The sequence below is a fragment of the Rana temporaria genome, chromosome 5 (genome assembly GCF_905171775.1).
Source record: "Rana temporaria chromosome 5, aRanTem1.1, whole genome shotgun sequence".
NCBI lineage: Eukaryota > Metazoa > Chordata > Amphibia > Anura > Ranidae > Rana > Rana temporaria.
Genome location: NC_053493.1, coordinates 116,994,270 through 117,014,119, shown reverse-complemented (window position 1 = coordinate 117,014,119; position 19,850 = coordinate 116,994,270). Strand labels below are relative to the sequence as shown.

At 42.9% G+C, this 19,850-nt stretch overlaps 1 protein-coding gene across 1 annotated transcript in view; it reads left to right on the top strand.

The window, feature by feature from the left end:
• ENTPD3 (ectonucleoside triphosphate diphosphohydrolase 3) overlaps positions 1-19,850 on the top strand; it is a 92,798-nt gene that overhangs the window by 28,914 nt on the left and 44,034 nt on the right. Inside the window, exons 2-6 of the mRNA XM_040353051.1 lie at positions 2,508-2,641; positions 6,517-6,634; positions 13,440-13,590; positions 13,793-13,952; positions 16,569-16,799. Coding sequence (XP_040208985.1) covers positions 2,516-2,641; positions 6,517-6,634; positions 13,440-13,590; positions 13,793-13,952; positions 16,569-16,799 — 786 coding nt within the window. The 5' untranslated portion in view covers positions 2,508-2,515. The remainder of the gene's footprint in view (positions 1-2,507; positions 2,642-6,516; positions 6,635-13,439; positions 13,591-13,792; positions 13,953-16,568; positions 16,800-19,850) is intronic.

Below are 19,850 nucleotides of genomic sequence, written 5' to 3'. Positions count from 1 at the left end.
TTTTTCATTACAAATCTATTATATCAAAAAGTCATTTGTAAATTCAAGTTGTAGAAATGAGCTCTGGCAATGACACGAAAATAACATTACCCATTATTCATAATAAAAACACACATTATATGGAACTTGTTGTTTACATATTACTACAACGTGGTCATCCACATGATATCCCCCTACGCGTTTTGACCCTTCTAATTGTGTTTTTTTTGGCGATCATTTATGATGATGGCGAAAAAGATGAACATGTCCTGCAGCCAGAGATTATTTGATCTCGGTGATCCTGACGCAAGTAAAAAAAAAACAGTATTTTTACTTGCACATGATTGGATGATGGATGATGGAAGTCAACAGAGCTTCTGCTCATTTACTAAGCTCTGAAGCAACTGTTCTTGCAGAGGGCAACTGTGCAGCCTTTAAAAAATCAACTCTGCCGTGTATATAGCTCTAATGTCAACTGTCCCTGATTTGGAGAGACTGTCGCTGATTTGGAACCAGAGGCGGCTCTAGGCTTTGTAAGGCCTTAGGCAAAACTTGACATGGGGCCCCACTCACACCAATGATGAGGAAAAATAATTCAAGGACAAGAGCCTCTTCCCCACAACCCTGGACAGTGGTTGTGGGGGTCTGTGGGCAGGGGGCTTATCGGAATCTGGAAGCCCTCTTTAACAAGGTGGCTCCCAGATCCTGCTCTTTAATAGCTAAGGGGCGGGGCCACCCGGTGATGTCACCTGCTCAACCCGCCCTCTTGTGACATCATTGACTGAGGGCATGCTGGGTCATTGACATCACAAGGGGTGGTGTCACCGATATTTACTGGTTGTTAGGGATGCTGGCGGCCCCACTCCTAAACTAGGGCTCTTATTGCTGCCTGAGCACAGCAACGTTAAGGTCCCCTGTCCCTCAAAACTGGGTTAATGCACTGGGTAATTTAGGCGGCCGCGAGGCCCCTGTGAGTGTGAGTCCTTAGGCGACCGCCTAATTTGCCTAATTAAAGAGCCGCCTCTGTTTGGAATAAATTCCTGCTGTCCTTCTTTCCTCCTCATTTGTCCCTCATTTTGGTCTGGTCTATAAAGTTGTATATAAAATGCACTATTATCTATCTGAAAAGTGTTTCCCAGTGCTAAACCTTTAATCTAATGTCTAAATTGCTGCAGTTGTGAATTCCAGAAGCCAGTCTAAAGGAATAGTAGTGATAACATAAGCACTTAGTGGGTTTAACCAATAATTTGTTTGTATAATTCTCTTATAGGGGGCATGGCAGGGGGTGCGTCCTATGCCTACATACTTTTGCTAATAGGTGTCCCCAGGGCTTTTTTTCTCAGAGAATAGGTGCAGGAACTCTTCCTTTTGAAGTTACCCCATCTTTACCACTACCTACCTCCGAGCACCATTCCTTGGTCCCACCCCTTACCCACCTCCCAGTACTGCCCCTTTAATTTGTTAATGATAACAAGAAAAGCTGTAAATAGATCCAATGCAGCCAACAACAATAGATCCCTAGCAACAATTGACCACCCTCAACAAAATAAACCCCACTAGCAACAACAGACCCCCACACAGACAGTATCAATAGACCATACAACAGCTAGCTACAATAGAATTCTCCCTCAACAGTAGATCCTTCCAGGCAACTACTGACTCTCCCAGCAACATAAGGCCCACCCCATCAACAATAGATACCCCTCAATGACTCTCCCCCTGCATAAATAGATCCCTTCCAACAACACTAGATCCCGAGCAGCAATAGACACTGTAGCACAACCCAGCACCCCTTGACATCACATACAGTACATTCAGTGCTAGAGGTGCCGGAACTGCATTCCCCCATGTTCCCGCTGAAAAAAAGCCCTGGGTGACCCTCATCCGTATCTCAGAAAGTTGGGAAGTATGCTTTTTATTACTCTTGCACAGTGGTCCACAGTAACAAATAAACTGATCTTTAGCACTGATATAAACAGTTCAGAGCATGTACAGTTTCCCAGCATTTTTATACTATATTTTACCAGAGGATGGCTTTTGTTAGCAAGTTTAATGCTCCTTCTGGGTGTAAGTGGAGAATATCTGTGCACTGAACACAAGAGTGTGTATAATGAAGAAGGAGCCTTCCCTAAACCATCCCTCCTCGTCAGGAACCTGACCCTGAGCTATTCACTGTCCATCACAAGCGAGTTCCTCTCTATACCATTCACTCACTAGAAGCACGCCAAAATGACGCAGTAGACCCTTATTTAAAAGAGATTGCGAAATAAATAAGAAAAGATGGGCCCTGAAGGTCACCAGAGGTTTGCAGCATCCAATCAGACAGCTGCTCCATCTGAGACACTAAAGGGACAATTACCATTAACCAACTTCACTCCAAAGTGCCACCTACTGGATGGAGGAAAATCTGCACCAGCCTACAGGCAAAGATTACTATGTCTGAAGCTATGTTTCGATCAGAATTTATTTACTCATAAAATTATTATTTTTATTGTTGTGTTTATTAATATTTATCTGTGTCCTTGCAGGTGCTGGGATGGCTTTGAAAAGGAAAATATCTCTTGTTATTTCTGTCCTATTTCTGTTAATCAGTGTATCCGTTATTATTGCCATTGCCTATGTTCAGATTCACCAAGAACAGGCCATTTCTCCTGGTCCAAAGGTAAAAAAAAACGACTTAACCTAAAAAAAAAATTGCTATACATATGAGTCAATAAATGTTAATAATAACAAAATGAAAATGATTGTTTGATATAATGTAAAAAACTAGGGCTTTTTTGAAAATATAATAAACTGCACGCATGTTTCAGACCAAACTACATGTACCTGCGAGATGAGCACCATTGTATCTAAATAGCCAGGCTGACAAAATTGAGTTAATTTGGAGTTAATTTTCTAAAACTGGAGAGTGCAAAATCTGGCGCAGCTCTGCATAGAAACCAATCAACTTCCAGTTTTAGGCTGGGTTCACACTTGTCCGACAACGGTCCTACATTGGGAGCTTATGTAGCATGACGTGTGAAAATCAATGTTTCCCTATGAGAGCTGTCTTAACTGGTCCTACACAAGTCGGTCCGACTTTGAAAATGCTCCCTGTACTACTTTGGTCCTACATTGATCCTACTTCAGCCCATTGAATATCATTGAAGTCGGACCAAAGTAGGAGCCTTGTCCTAACCATCCGACTTTTGACATCCAACTTGTGATTACAGCAGCAGTAAAAGGAATTTATCTCACTCTGGGATTGTTTTGATTGGTCAAAGAACAAGTCAGACTATCAAAGTAGTATCCTGTTCATGAAAGTAGGATCAATGTAGGACCAATGTAGGACCAATGTAGGATCAGTGTAGGACCAATGTAGCAGAGCAAAGTAGGATCAAAGTAGTGTAGTAGTGTGAACCCAGCCTTTGGCTGGGTTCACACTACTACACTACTTTCATCCTACTTTGCTCTGTGTTCAATGTTTCCCTATGAGAGCGTCTTGTAGCGTCCTACACAAGTCGGTCCGACTTTGAAAATGCTCCCTGTACTACTTTTGGTCCTACATTGATCCTACTTCAACCCATTGAATATCATTGAAGTCGGACCAAAGTAGTATCCTGTTCATGAAAGTAGGATGGATGTAGGACCAATGTAGGATAAATGTAGGACCAATGTAGCAGAGCAAAGTAGGATGAAAGTAGTGTAGTAGTGTGAACCCAGCCTCAAGTCCATGAACTGTGTTCATTTTGTCGGTCAGATATTCTGCACAGGTGTGGCTGGAGACATGCTTGAGGCTGGGTTCACACTACTACACTACTTTCATCCTACTTTGCTCTGCTACATCGGTCCTACATTTATCCTACATTGGTCCTACATCCATCCTACTTTCATGAACAGTATACTACTTTGGTCCGACTTCAATGATATTCAATGGGCCTGAAGTAGGATCAATGTAGGACCAAAAGTAGTACAGGGAGCATTTTCAAAGTAGGACCGACTTGTGTAGGACGCTACAAGACGCTCTCATAGGGAAACATTGAACACAGAGCAAAGTAGGATGAAAGTAGTGTAGTAGTGTGAACCCAGCCTCAGGCTGGGTTCACACTACTACACTACTTTCATCCTACTTTGCTCTGCTACATTGGTCCTACATTTATCCTACATTGGTCCTACATCCATCCTACTTTCATGAACAGGATACTACTTTGGTCTGACTTCAATGATATTCAATGGGCCTGAAGTAGGATCAATGTAGGACCAAAAGTAGTACAGGGAGCATTTTCAAAGTCGGACCGACTTGTGTAGGACACTACAAGACGCTCTCATAGGGAAACATTGAACACAGAGCAAAGTAGGATGAAAGTAGTGTAGTAGTGTGAACCCAGCCTCAATGTTTTTTTGGGAAAGCTTAATTGAACAAGCTGAAGTTAGAGGCTGATTGGCTACAATGCACAGCTGCACCAGATTTCTCACTCTCCAGTTTTAGTAAATCAATCCCCATATCTCTTATGCCTCGTACACATGGCCGGGATTTCCGATGAAAAACCTGCAATTAGAGCTTTTGGCCGGGAATCCCGTGTGTATGCTCCATCGCAGTTTTTCCAAAGGGAAAACTGCCAAAAACGGAGAACTGGCTCTCTTTTTTCCCGTCGGGATTCCCGACTGACTTTTTCCCATCAGAAATCCTGTCTGTGTGTACGGGGCATTGGTGACGGTTTAGGGCCTGTTCACGCTATAGCAGAGAGCTGTGTTTTTCTGCAAGGGAAACAATGCATTTGTTCGCACTTCCCCACAGCTGTCACCTGTGGTGCAGAGTGGTGCAGAAAACTGCTACACTGTTGCAGTTTTCCGCACTGCTCCACAGGTGAACTGTGCCAAAACGCACAGAAAATACCAGCGGCAGGTGGAATCCAATGGACAGTCGAGGGTGATGGGTACAGTGGGCGCAATAGCAAGAGCCAATCTTCCTCTATAGCACTCTGCGCAGGAAGTGGGTCTGAGACCCGTTACCTGATTGGCTGAAAGGACAGGCAATCCTATTGGACACCTAGACGGAGGAGACGCACGGCTGATGGAGGAAAGGACACAGGAGCCGCTACACAATGCCTACTGCTTGCTGCTCGATGCCCACTGCCTAATCCCCGATGCATTCTGCCTAGCTAGAGTTAGTGATGGACCGACCAGCAGACCGCAAGGGGGGGTTGAGGTACTACTGGGGGGGGTGGTTGTTTGCCGCTCCTCCCCCCCCAAGAAAAACATCAGCCGCCACTGGTTATTTCTGTATTTCTTTGAAATCTGTAATGTAATCGAGCATGAATGAGCACCACAACGACTTTGTAAGGGAGCTTCCTGACATAAAACTCTGTCACAGGTGCCCTCTCTCCTTGTGCAGGATGGCTGGTCTTGTACTCGCCCTCCTGTCGTTTTCTGCACTCTAGCCTGTAGTGAGAAGACCTGCTGAGTCTCTCTCCAAGCTCTGCACAGGCTATAAGCAGCACTGTGATTATGTCAATGTTACTTTTATAAGGCATTTAGGGCCTGATCCACAAAATGGATACGCCGGCATATCTACTGATACGCCGTCGTATCCCTGTTTCTAACTATGGAACTGATCCATAGAAACAGTTTCTCATAGATAGGCAGCAGATCCGACATATGTCGGATCTTAGGATGCAGTACCGCAGCCGCCGATGGGGGCATTTCTCGTCGACATCCAGCGTCGGGTATGCAAATTAGCACTTACGGAGATCCACAAAGCTTTTACGCTTTGTTTTTTCTCCGTAAGTATTAGTTTGCCGTCGCAAAATTAGGGCTGCTTTTACAAAGTGTAAACTGTTTACACCTTGTAAAAGTAGACCCTTCTTTCCCGCGACGCTGTCAATTTTTAAAAAAAAAAAACATTTTCCCGCCGATTTTATAGGGGTTGTAAAGGTAAAAAAAAAAATCCTAAATAGCTTCCTTTACCTTAGTGCAGTCCTCTTTTACTTACCTCATTCTTCGATTTTGCTTTTAAATGTCTTTATTTCTTCTGAGAAATCCTCACTTCCTGTTCTTCTGTCTGTAACTACACACAGTAATGCGAGGCTTTCTCCCTGGTGTGGAGTGTCGTGCTCTCCCCCTCCCTTGGACAACAGAAGAGTCAGGACGTTCTCTACGTTGCAGATAGAGAAAAGAGCTGTGTGTTAGTGGGCGTCCTGACTCTCTTGTTGTCCAAGGGAGGGGGCGAGCACGACACTCCACACCAGGGATAAAGCCTTGCATTACTGTGTGGAGTTACAAACAGAAGAACAGGAAGTGAGGTTTTCTCAGAAGAAATAAGGACATTTAAAAGCAAAAGCGAAGGATGAGGTAAGTGAAGGAGGACTGCACTAAGGTAAAGGAAGCTATTTAGGAATAAAATGTTTACCTTTACAACACCTTTAAGAGAAGCAATAAATGTTTCCTTTCAGGCATTGACAAATAATGCCCAAAGTACTTTTTTATTGCATATATTTTATGGTTATGATTACCAGTAATAAACCAAACATGCTTATTATGTCTTTTATATTTGATTAGTATGGCATAGTGTTGGATGCAGGATCCTCAAGAACAACGGTCTATGTATACCAGTGGCCTGCAGAGAAAGAAAACAATACTGGAGTGGTGTGCCAGACCAACAAGTGCAATGTTAATGGTAAGGATGAAATTATGTGTCATTGCTTCATTTCCATAATTCATCATGGTGCAAAATATACCCTGGGCAATAGATTGACCTTTATCTTACTGTTAATGGTAGCAAATTACACGGAATGAAATTTCAACTAAATTAAATTAACATAGACATAATTCAAACAGAAATATAATTCCCGTAAACGTAATCTGTTTGCCTCCGCAGGCTAAAAAGATCTAATTAATCTTGCAGTATAAACATTAGTACACTGTATTTTTTAAAGCTCCGGGCAGCAGCTATCGTTAATCCAAAGCCTCCCTTTCCAATGTATACCATCCAGTGTTTTTTTCTCTCCCTTGTTCATGGGTTTATTCTTTTTTTTTAAGCCCATGTAATGTCATCACCAGATGAATAAATCTTGCAGTCTCTGGGCTGGGGGGAGGGATTCACTGAGGCTAACCTGCATGTGTCTATAGGCTGTAGACATGTACAGGATGAAAAAAATTGTTTAGTTTAATTTCATTTTCATTGGTTATTTAAATAAATTAATTTAGTTGACCACTGGGCACTTAAACCCCTTAATAACCTGACCAATTTGACCAATTTTCAGCTCTCGGTGCTCTCACATTTTGAATGACAAATACTCAGCCATACACTGTACCCAAATGAAATTTCTGTCCTTTTTTCCCCACAAATGGAGATTTCTTTTGGTGGTATTTAATCACTGTTGGGTTTTTTATTTTTTGCGCTATAAAAGAAAAAAGACTGAAAATTCTGTAAAAAAAATAATTTTTCTTTATTTCTGTTATAATATTTAGCAAATTTGTAATTTTTCTTCATAAATTTTGCTAAAAATTTATACTGCTACATATCTTTGGTAAAAATAAGTACAAATTGGTGAATATTATTTGGTCTTTGTGAAAGTTATAGCATCCACAAGCTATGGTGCCAATATCTGAAAATTGTTCGGGGGTATTGCAGAGTATTGTGCAGGGGATATTGCAGAGTATTGTACAGGGGGTATTGCAGAGTATTGTGCAGGGGTATTGCAGAGTATTGTGCAGGGGTATTGCAGAGTTTTGTACAGGGGGTATTGCAGAGTATTGTGCAGGGGGTATTGCAGAGTATTGTGCAGGGGGTATTGCAGAGTATTGTGCAGGGGGTATTGCAGAGTATTGTGCAGGGGGTATTGCAGAGTATTGTGCAGGGGGTATTGCAGAGTATTGTGCAGGGGGTATTGCAGAGTATTGTGCGGGGGTAATTGCAGAGTACTGCGCAGGGGGTATTGCAGAGTATGGGTATTGCAGAGTATTGCGCAGGGGGTATTGCAGAGTATTGCGCACGGGGTATTGCAGAGTATTGCGCAGGGTATTGCAGGGATGGCTGAGCAGGGATGGCTGGATCTGTGACTGCAATAGTCACAGATCCAGCCCACAGCGCTACTGACACCCGCGCTCTCCTCTCTCTGTACCGATCGGTACAGAGAGAGGAGGGAGGAACCAGCGTCATCAAATGACGCTGGTTTGTTTACATGTGATCGCTCCATCATTGGACGGAGCGATCACGTGGTAAACAGCCGCTATCAGCGGCTATTTACCGCGATCCGTGATGCGCCGGGTCTTCTGGGTCCTCCGGGTCCCGGACACTCCCGTGCAATTTGATTGCATTTGAAAACAATTGTTGAATTGGCATTCAAATTCAAAAACGCACTCACATTCAATTTTTTTTTTTATTTAAATGCAGATGTTGCATTAGACTATTGATACTGGCTGTCTGAAAATTCGAAAATTAGAACAAAAGAGAATAAAATAGAAAAAATATATATAACAATCTTCCGAAAATTCGAATTCCAAATAGAATGCTTAAGTGCGCAAAGAAAGTGCTTACCTACTGTAAAGCCCCATACACACTATCAGTTTTCCTGATGGTTTTCTCTTCAGGTTTACCAAAACCATCTAATATGAGGTCAAACCTTAAGCGTTTCAATTTGAATGCAATCAGGCAGGTCCTTGTACTACAGGGAGCCGCGGTGGCGGTATAGCGCTGCTAAAAATAGCGGCGCTATACCGTCGGATTTACCAAGGGATTCGGCCGCTAGCGGTGCGGTATTAACCCCCGCTAGCGGCCGATAAAGGGTTAATAACGCCCGCAATGCGCCTCTGCAGAGGCGCATTGCGGGCGGTATTGCCGCGGTTTCCCATTGTTTTAAATGGGAAGGAGCGGTATACATGCCGCTCCTCTCACCGCTCCAAAGATGCTGCTGATAGGAGATTTTTTTCTCTCCTGCCAGCGCATCGCCTCAGTGTGAAAGCCCTCTGGCTTTCACATTTAGGTTGCTGGGCAGGAGTTTTTCAGGCAGTATAGCAGCGCTATTTTTAGCGCTGTACCGCCTGAAAAACTCCTCAGTGTGAAAGGGGTCTAAATGATTTCTTATAATTTTGACAAGGTGCCAATAATTTTGTCCAGTCCATTTTTGGAAGTTTGCATGGAATGTGTCAGATTTGGCTTTTTGTTTCTCCATAGTTTTGTGTGATACCAATACAAACAAAAGAAATAAACACGAGAATGCCTAAACATTTGTAATTGCAACAATTTTCTGAACAAAGTGGTCCATTACCTGACAGAAATGCAGGGGTGCCAATATTTTTGACCATGACTGTATGCAAGGGTTTACAACCATTTTAACCACCTCAGGCCCGTGCTATAGCCGAATGACGGCTACAGCGCGGACCTGAAAATCCAACTGGACGTCAATTGACGTCTGCCCCTTTTGGCGTCCCCCGCGCGCGCTCCCGAGCGCGCAGCGGGGAAACTCTGTGTTGGCCGTGTCCCTTGGACACAGCCAATCACAGATCGTGGCGAACGGCCAATCAGAGTGGCCGTTTACTATGCGATCTGTGCGGCCAATGAGAGATGATCTCAAATGTAAACATTTGAGATCATCTCTCATTGCCGGCTCACACAGAGACAGCGTCTGTCTCTGGAGAGGAGACCGATCTGTGTCCCTTGTACATAGGGACACAGATCGGTCACCCCCCCAGTCACCCCCCTCCCCCTACAGTTAGAACACTATACAGGAAACATATTTAACCCCTTCCTCACCCCCTAGTGTTAACCCCTTCAATGCCAGTCACATTTATACAGTAATTAGTGCATATTTATAGCACTGATCGCAGTATAAATGTGAATGGCGACAAAAATGTGTCCGCCATAATGTCGCCGTCCCAATAAAAATTGCAGATCTCCGCCACTAGTACTAGTAAAAAAAAAATAATAAAAAAAAAAACAATTCTGTCCCCTATTTTGTAGGCGCTATAACTTTTGCGCAAACCAGTCGCTTATTGCGATTTTTTTTTATTTTTTTTTACCAAAAATATGTAGAATACGTATCGGCCTAAACTGAGAATTTTTTTTTTTTATTGGGCTATTTATTATAGCAACAAGTAAAAAATATTGTATTTTTTCTCAAAATTGTCGCTCTTTTTTGTTTATAGCGCAAAAAATAAAAACCGCACAGGCGATCAAATACCACCAAAAGAAAGCTCTACTTGTGGGGAAACAAGGACGTCAATTTTGTTTGGAAACCACGTCGCAAGACCGCGCAATTGTCAGTTAAAGCGACACAGTGCCGGAAGCTGAAATTTCGCCTGGGCAGGAGGGGGGTATATGTGCCCAGTAAGCAAGTGGTTAAAACAGTATAAGCCTTCAAAAACAAACATTTTATATATTATAGCATACCAATTTTTAACTGCGGTGGCTTCATTTGTTTGTTTGTTTTTTAAATTTTTGCCTTTATTTTCACCTGGCTATCTGGCCAGGAACACAGGGCCAGATTCACAGCGGAGATACGACGGAGTATCTCAGATACTCCGTCGTATCTCTCAGAGTATCTATGCGACTGATTCATAGAATCAGTTACACATAGATAGCCCTAAGATCCGACAGGTGTAATTGTTTTACACTGTCGGATCTTAGGATGCAGTACCGCGGCCGCCGCTGGGGGAAGTTCGCGTCGTAAACCAGCGTTGGGTATGCAAATTAGGAGTTACGGCGATCCACGACGGATTTTCGCGTTCTCTACGTCGCCGCTAGTCTAGTTTCCTGTCGCAGAGTTAGTCGTAGTTTTTGGTGCCTTAACTTTACACAGCAAACGTATTGCTGTATAAAGTATGGCCGTCGTTCCCGCATCGAAATTTAAAAATTCTCGTTTGCGTAAGCCGTCCGGGAATACGGAATTTTGCTACGCGTGTCGCCGTTCGAAAAAAATGACGTCACTGCGCGCAAAGCACGGCGGGAATTTAGAAACGGAGCATGCGCAGTAGGTCCGGCGCGGGAGCGCGCCTAATTTAAATGGCACACGGCCATTTAAATTACGCAGGCTTACACCGGAGGCCGCCGGCATAGTTTTCATCACAAGTGCTTTGTGAATCAGGCACTTGCGATGAAAACTTGTGGCGGTGTAACGTATCTATGCTACGTTGCGCCGCCGCACTTCTACCTGAATATGGCCCACAATTCCTGTCTGGAGACACTTTGGACAGCAGCATTGTCAATCTGAGTGTAGTGCTAGATGTACTAGCAGATTTAGACAGATTTGACTAAAAAAACTAAAGCTGATTTTCAGATAACACTTTTTAAGCAGTTACAGGAAAAGTTTTTTTTCTTTTGAGATAATAGTTTTACATAAATGAATAAAAGCTGACCATTGTAAGCACCCTTTTCAGTGTTAAGTGGCTTTGTCTTAACCCTCTAATGGCCACTTTTCTGGAAAGCTTGGTCTGTTAAAGAAGGTTAAAAAAAGCACTTAATGGCCTTATCACCATTAATGGCCTTATCACCAGGTTAAAACAAAGGAAAAAAAAGTATTAAAAAGGAAAATTAATGCAGCCGCCAAATGTAAAAATTGGTAAGCTGCAGTATACAAAATTTTTGCTTTGGGGTTTAATCCCACTCTATGTCAAAGTCCGGGGTCAGGTTGGGAGGCCAGTAGCTAAAGCAGTGGAGAAGCTTTCACCAACCAGCTGGATAAGTTCAGCAGCAGGTCATCTTGGCATATGATGTGGGCTCACCCGAGGTGTGGAGTCCAAGCACTAACTGGTATTCACCAGAGCTCCTGGTGGTGGAGATGGGTTTTGCCGCACATAAGTACCAGGTTGCAGTACTCAGGGTCACACCTCCAGGAGGTGAGCAAACCGAGGTACAATAGCAGATATAACAGGTTGGTGATCAAGCAGAATCGTAGTCAGTAAACAAGCTAAAGGTCAGTAGCAATGGTCACAGGTTGGGATTAAGCAGAAGCATAGGCAAAGAACAAGCCAAAAGTGGGTAATGAGTGGTAGAAGAGATGCAGAAGGCAGCAAGAGCGACAAGAGTGAGATTTGGTTGGAGAGAGCACAAAAATCTGGCAAACAGGAAGGGCAAAGTCATGGCTTACATAGGAAGCTCATGGGAGAAGCAAGGCGTTCAAGGTTCAGCAGAAAAAAGGCACAAAGCAGGATTGTTCAATGGATCAGAAAGAATGCTGTCTAGCATCTCAGGAGGCTCAGCAAGAAGAGATATTGGCAGACACAGCAGAGGTTACGGGTTCAGACCCAGGTCCTAACTCTTTAATTATTTACATATACTTAACAAGCAGCAAACACACTTTAAAATAAGCACTCACTTACATCCCTAGCTGCTTGCAAGATAAAGTCATTACTTCTCAAAGATCCATACAAATAGCCGGATTCAGGTAGAGCGGCGTATGTTTCAGCCGGCGTAACGCATCCCATTTGCACTACGCTGACGTAACATAGTGAGGCAAGTACAGTATTCACAAAGCACTTGCTCTGTTAGTTACGTTGGCCTAGCGCAAATGGGCCGGCGTAACCCCGCCTAATTCAAAGTAGGCATGTAGTGGGCGGGCTACATTTAAATTAACCGTGACCCCATGTAAATGAGGGCCGTTTGTACGGCGCATGCGCGCGCATGCTCAGAATCACGTTGCAAATACTCCCTACGTAACGACGTCGGCTCAATGCTTTCGAGGTGAACGTAACCTACGCCCAGCCCCATTCACGTACGCTTACGCAAACAACATAAAAAAAAGACAGCTGTTCCGTCGTCCATACCTTGCATGGGCTGCACCATCTTTTTGGTAGTTTATCTTTACGCCGGCGTATGTCTTACGTAAACGGCATATCTTCCTGCGACGGGCGTACGTACGTACGTACTTACGTACGTACGTTCGTGAATCGCCGTATCTTGCTCATTTACATATTCGACGCGTAAATCCACGCACACGCCCTTAGCTGCCAGCGTAAATATGCACATAAGATAAGACGGCATAGGAGACTTACGCCGGTCGTATCTTAGCCAAATTTAAGCGTATCTGGTTTCCAGAATACGCTTAAATATATGACGGCGCGCATTCGGACTTATGACGGCGTATCTACTGATACGCCGTCGTAAGTCTTTTTGAATCCGGGTATATGACTCTAAAGTTGGGTTTCAGTTGGTTTCTAAGAGCTTAGAACAACATGTGAGGGCTGACAAGATCTGCTCTCAAAAGAAATATAAGATTTCAGTGCGAAGTTGAAAAATGTATTTCTCCGCAATGCTTTTTTATGCATTGATGAATGAGGGCTTGTAATAAAGTGCCTGAATAAAGTGCCGTATATATAACATTTATAAACACTTTAGTGTACATGCTCTGGGCACATGTTCACTTTAAGTAACCATACATGATTTAAAGACGGGTTATTCTTAACAGTTCTGTTAAAAGGTACATTACAATCCTAAAGGACCATACCACGCTAAGGTTATAATTTGACTTTTGCTATGTCTTCAGGCCTTGGCATTTCCAGTTATGCTGCTGAACCTGAAAAAGTGGCTGAGAATATAGATAACTGTATGAAGAAAGTAAAAGATACAATACCACATAATCAGCAAAACAGCACTCCGGCATATTTGGGAGCAACTGCGGGAATGAGGCTTCTCCGGTGAGTGATTCATTTATAGAAAGAGGTGTCCTCCTATAAATTACACTGCAGCAGCATCAGACATATCAAGTCACTTACAACACATTTGATTTTACATTCAGAAACTAGGAACAGTAAATACTAGCTCTTACTTTTTTGTATGACTGCCATTGCAAATCAATATTTCTAGTTTTCAGCATTTTGTCTCCTGTAAACCACATAGGTTAAAAAATGAAAGTGCCGCTCAAGGAGTCCTTGCCAGTATTGAGAACTACTTCCAAACCCAGCCTTTCGATTTTAGAGGCGCTCACATCATAACTGGTCAGGAGGAAGGTGTGTACGGATGGATCACAGTCAACTACTTACTGGGAAATTTCTTGGAGGTGTGTGAATGCTTTCTATACCATGATATTTGACATAAAATAATCTTATTTCAGTATACAAATGTAATAATGTAATAAAGCGTGAGTGACATAAAAAAAACACAATACTAACTTGTAGCCAGTAGGATGAGTCCTTTGTACTGATGTCTTTTCTTATATTTAAAATCCTCCTCCATTGATGTCCAACCCCCCACCCATTATAATCTTCTGGTGTGGCGGAAGTTTATACAACTTTAGGATCTGTCACAGAATACCATCAAGGGTACCCAACTGTACTTTCTGCCCATATCCACCAGCCATAGAAGCCTGTACTAAAGCTTCTATTAATGAAAAGTGATCTATAAATGGAAGACGGGCAGATGGGTGAAAGGGCCACCCCCCCCCCCTTACATTTATATATTGCTTTTCATTCATAGAAGCTTTAATACCGGCTTCTATGAATCAATGACCTGGGCGGAAAAGATGGCCATAGTCAGGCACTCTAGATGAGAACCTGTCACTGCCCCCACACTTCTGGTGGGGGTGGGGGGCATTGATGGAGGAGGATTTCATGCAACAGAAGAGGCGTCAGCATAAGGAACACATCTTACTGACTGTAAGCCCTTTGGTCTGATTTTTGTGTTTTTATTTTGACCAATATCGGTATTGGTGCCGATACTAAGCATTTACACGAGTATCAGTACTTGTGCAAATGCACCGATGTCTGAAACCAGGTAATCTCTGACTGACAGCTGGAATGTAAAAAACAAAAAGCTGCAATTATCAGTGGTAGGTATCGGTAATTGGTATCGGCGAGTACTAAAAAAAAGTGTTGGTAAAAAAAAATGGTATTGGTGGATCCCTGATTTTGACTGTACTTAGGCTTTAAGAGGGTGCAGGGCTTTTTAATTTGTATTGAAACAGATGTTTTATATATATAAATGAAGAATGAATAATAAACATATTTAGTACATCTCCGCAATACATACACAGGCCCCCATGTTTTATTCCTTTAAATATACTACAGGAAAAAAACTGTTGATGTGGCACAAATATTGGTATGAATAGGAAGCTGTGCCAACCCCAATCTGTATATTCTTATCTAGTGCTCAATCAATTATATCAGCATAAATAAAGTATGATAAATTGTTATAGTGATTCAAACAAAACATGATTCAGTGCACAAAAGTTCCAGTGATATTTTTTCACAAAATAACCCTACGTGTCCAAATATAAATTCGTTTTTGAGCACTTCAAAGCTCGTGATTCACCACCACCTTTCAAAGTTTGCACTCACCAGAAAGCAGTATTCAAAAAGCCTTAGCCTGAGCACAACGGGGGGAGGACGGGAGGTGACGTTCTGCCCGCAGTTAACCCGAAACTGTGTACCTGGAAGTGGGTGCAAGTACCTGTCTTTAGACAGGTATCTGCACCCCCCTCCCCCTGAAAGGTGTCAAATGTAACACCGGAGGGGGGGAGGGTTCCGATCAGCGTGAGTTCCACTTTAGGGTGGAGCTCCACTTTAAATTTTGTATCTCAAAGGGCCGCAGTGCTACATACAAATTAAACATAATTATAAATAAATATACAAAGAATAAAAACACAGTGAAGGACAAAAAATAAATAACTAATTATTATAAACCTATAAACATCTGGGAACTATGTAACTGTACATATACTGTATATTTCCAAAAGTCTTTGTAGCAGAAAGTGTTTATAAAAGTGTCTAGTACATATTCAAGAGTAACAAGGCGTTCCTGGTCACAATTTATAGGTTGTAGAAGAGATTTCAAAAAGGATTGAAGTTGAGGGCTCTCACAGCCTGGGGGAAAAAACTGTTGAGCAGTCGGACAGTCCTGGTGTTGATACTACAATACCTTCTACCTCATGGAAAAAGCTGGAAGAGACTGTGGGAGGGATGGGTAGGATCGCTCACGATACTGGTAGCTTTGCTTCCTCCAAACAGTTACTAGAGCTGCAGTTTCTGTTTGATACCGTGTTTCCCCCAAAATAAGCCCAGGTCTTATATTAATTTAGGCAGCAAAAGACACAGTAGGGCTTATTTTCGGGGTAGGTCTTACCATGTAATGTGCTGTCTTCTCTCCCCCTCTTGCTCCCTGCCTGACAGGAATCCCCAGTGTGAACTGAATTAAAATGCTTGTAAAATCCTATAATCTACCCTATTACCGTAGTATATAATGTACATTGTGTGTGTTTGCCACTCTGCGCTTCTGTGATGCGCCAGAGCTCTCTTGCCCGCAATTATATTGCAGAAACACACACATTGTACATTATAAACTACTGTAATAGAATGGATTATAGGATTTTACAAGCATTTTAAACTAGGGCTTATTTTCAGGGTAGGGTTTATATTGCAGCCCTCCTGGAAAATAATGCTAGGTCTTATTTTCGGGGTAGGTCTTATTTTCGGGGAAACACGGTAGTGTTATTCTATGTGAAAGTTGCGCCAAATACCATTTTATTGCTTCTGGTTTTATTCAAATGTAAACACATAGTTATACTTTAGTTCCTTGAAACCTGTGCTTACCTTGTCGAGCCACATACCTAAACTGATTTAATGATTTACTGTTTATATAAAACATAGAATGTGTATATAATCATATTTTCTTCCTTTAGAAAAACATTTGGAGTACATGGGTACATCCTGGTGGTGCAGAGACAACAGGAGCTTTGGATTTGGGTGGTGCCTCAACACAGATATCTTTTATTCCAGAGAAGTCTGAACAGAACCCAAACAACACATTGGAAGTGACTCTATATGGTTATAAATACAATGTATACACTCATAGCTTTCAGTGCTATGGTAGAGATGAATCTGAAAAACGTCTGCTGGCATCACTGGCTCAGGTATTAGGATATGTACATAGACATGGTATATGTGTGTGTGCTCTGCCAGGGAAGCACTATGCACAAACTCCTTCTAATATGGGAAAGGAGGACACCTTTAGAGCAAAGTAGGCAAAGGACAAACTCCTGCTACGTCATCAGGTATGCGGACTATGAAGGATCAATATGTCAAAAGGGATTGGTTAAAACCGTGAGTGCTTTTTTCACCACTCCTTCTTTCCTTTATGCAACGTCTCAAAATAAATGTAATAATTTAGAGACTAGATGGAAGGTTTAATGCAACATAACACTTGACAGTTAAATTGTGATTTTTTTTTTAGAGGCCCAGATATCAGAAATAAAAAAATAGTGATAAAAGATGGACAGTTGTGTCAAATAAGGGACAGTTGAGAGCTTTGGATTAATGGATCTGCTTATAGGACTGGTTAAAAACACACTGCCTTCGCAATCTGCTGCGGGTGCCAATATATTGTTAACAGCACCCCAAACGCAGATTGCAAATGCAATGCATTTGCTGGCACCTGATCACATGGTACTACAGTACCATGCCATTTGGTGTGGCGTGTTTTTCAAAAATAGTCACACTACTTTTTGTGTGATCTGGGCGCGATTCCAGCCCATTCAAATGAATGGGCTGACAGTGGCACTGCAGGGGAATACACAGGAATGGGCACTGCATTACTGTGCTTCAGGAAACAGTTTTTATTGTAAAAGATAAGGTAGATAATGACCAAACCGTACAATCCCTGGGCTCAAACTTACATCATGGAAATATTTTCAGACATTAAAGTGTTACTAAGCCCACAAAAGTAAAATCAGTCTGTATATGGAGTAAAGCATGCTTGTTATACTCACTGTGGAACCAAAGGGGTCCCGCGTATTGTGTAAAAAGGCTGTTTGCTCCTGTCTTCTCTGATCCTCCCCTTCTTCTTCCACGGTCCTCAATCAATCTCTGATAGCACACATCTTTGGGTACACTCTGTACATGCTTAGTTTGCTGTGTATTGCTAGAGAGTTTTTTTTTGGGAGAGTGCATGTGATCAGCACAGGGCCAATCAGCACTGTCCAGACAGAGGGTCAGGAGCCATGCAACCCTTAGAGGAGAATGAAAACTCCTCTTTCAAGCTTTAACCAGAGCTCGGCTGATGAGAAAAGGCAATAAACAGTTTGTATTTACTAAAATAATAGCATTTCCGTGTTCTGTGAACTGTGGAAGACCAGATTTGTGAATGCAGTGTCCTGGATAGTGTTGGGCGAACACCCGAATTGCTGGGGCGTTCGACCGTTTGACCCACCGAATGCCCCACAATGCACTGTGCGGCGCGCAGTGCATTGGAAGCCCTGGTTGGCTGAAACAATGAGGCTTTACCCAATTAGGGCACAGAACACTGTCAGGGCCATGATTGGAGAAAGTAATGATGACTGTGCCCAATCATAGCTCATTGCTCGTAGATCCACCCCACACTGTAAAAGGGTCCTTCCCAGAGCAGCCGTGTGCAGTGTGATATCGGAGATATTTAGAACAGGACTCTGCTCTTTGGTACTAGGGAACTAGTGTGCTATAGTGTGCTATTGTGAATCTATTGTGGGTGTAAAGTATCAGTGTAGTGTGAATATAGTGATATTGCAGTGTGAGTGCAGTGCAACCTTCCTTTTTTACTTTAGTGTCAGTGTAGTATGTCAGGGAAGGTTTACTGCAGTATATTGAAGTGTCTTAGGGCAGGTTTACTGCAGTATATTAAAGTGTGTCAGTGTAGTGTGTCAGGGCAGGTTTACTGCAGTATATTAAAGTGTGTCAGGCACTTTTACTGCAGTAAATTGAATTGTGTTAGTGCACTTTTATTGCAATATATTGAAGTGTGTTAGGGCACTTTTACTGCAGTATATTGAAGTGCATCAGTGCAATTTTACTGCTGTATATTAAGGTGTGTCAGTGCAGTTTCACTGCAGTATAATGTAGTGTGTCAGTGCAGTTTGTCAATGAAGAAAAATACGGCATGGTATCCCCCCTCCCAGTCCACACCAGGGCCGTCGGGTCTGGTATGGATTTTAAGGTTAACCCCATGCTAACATTTAAAAAATATTTGGTCCCCCCTCCAAAAATCAATACCAGACCCTTATCTGAGCATGCAGCCCAGCGGGCCTGGAAAGGGGAGGGGGTGAGCAAATGCTCTGCCTCCTAAACCATATCAGGCCACATGCCCTCAAAATGGGGGGGGTGCTTTGGGTGCTCTGGGTACTTTGGGTGCTCTTCCCCCCCACCCCAAAGCACCTTGTCCCCATGATGGGCACAAGGGCCTCTTCCCCACAACCCTGGGCTGTGGATGTCGGGGTCTGGGGTCGGGGGGCTTATTGGAAACTGATGACTCATCAGTTGTTAAGGATGCCGTGGCCGGCTTCCCATCTCTGCTCCTTAACAACCAGCTTGCACCGCGCCCTGATTTGGGCAAAGCTTTGCCCAATCATGGCGCAGAATGCACTGTGCAGTGCTCATAGCATTGCAGGGTCCTCGTCGGGGTGAACACACGGCGAACACCCTGCAAATTTGGGTGTTGGGCGAACGGCCGAACAGGCAAATGTTCGGCCTGAACTCATGCTCTGGCCAAACCGTTCGCCCATCCCTAGTCCTGAGTTTAGTAACACTTTAAAAGTAGGTCACTGTAATAAATTACTCTATGGCTCAATACTTTACATGTCAAATATCTGGAATAGTATCTATAATTGTAGAATCCCCAAGGGGAAGAAGGATCCAATTTCCACACCAGAAGATTATGGTACTTTTATCATACAAACTACATACTCTGTTTAGATATTAAGGGCCAGTTCACACCAGACGCAGTTCCGTTCAGTTCTGTGTGCTTTTTTTCTGCACAAAATGCATGCACCGTGTTTTCCATGTGTTCCAATGGCTCTAGTTGGCTCTAGTTCACACAATGCAGCCAGTTTCCGGTCAGTTTCTGCACATGGAAAACACTGTGCATGCATTTTTAGTGCAGAAAAAATGCACACGAAACTGTACGGAACTGCATCTGGTGTATTTTATATGCAGTT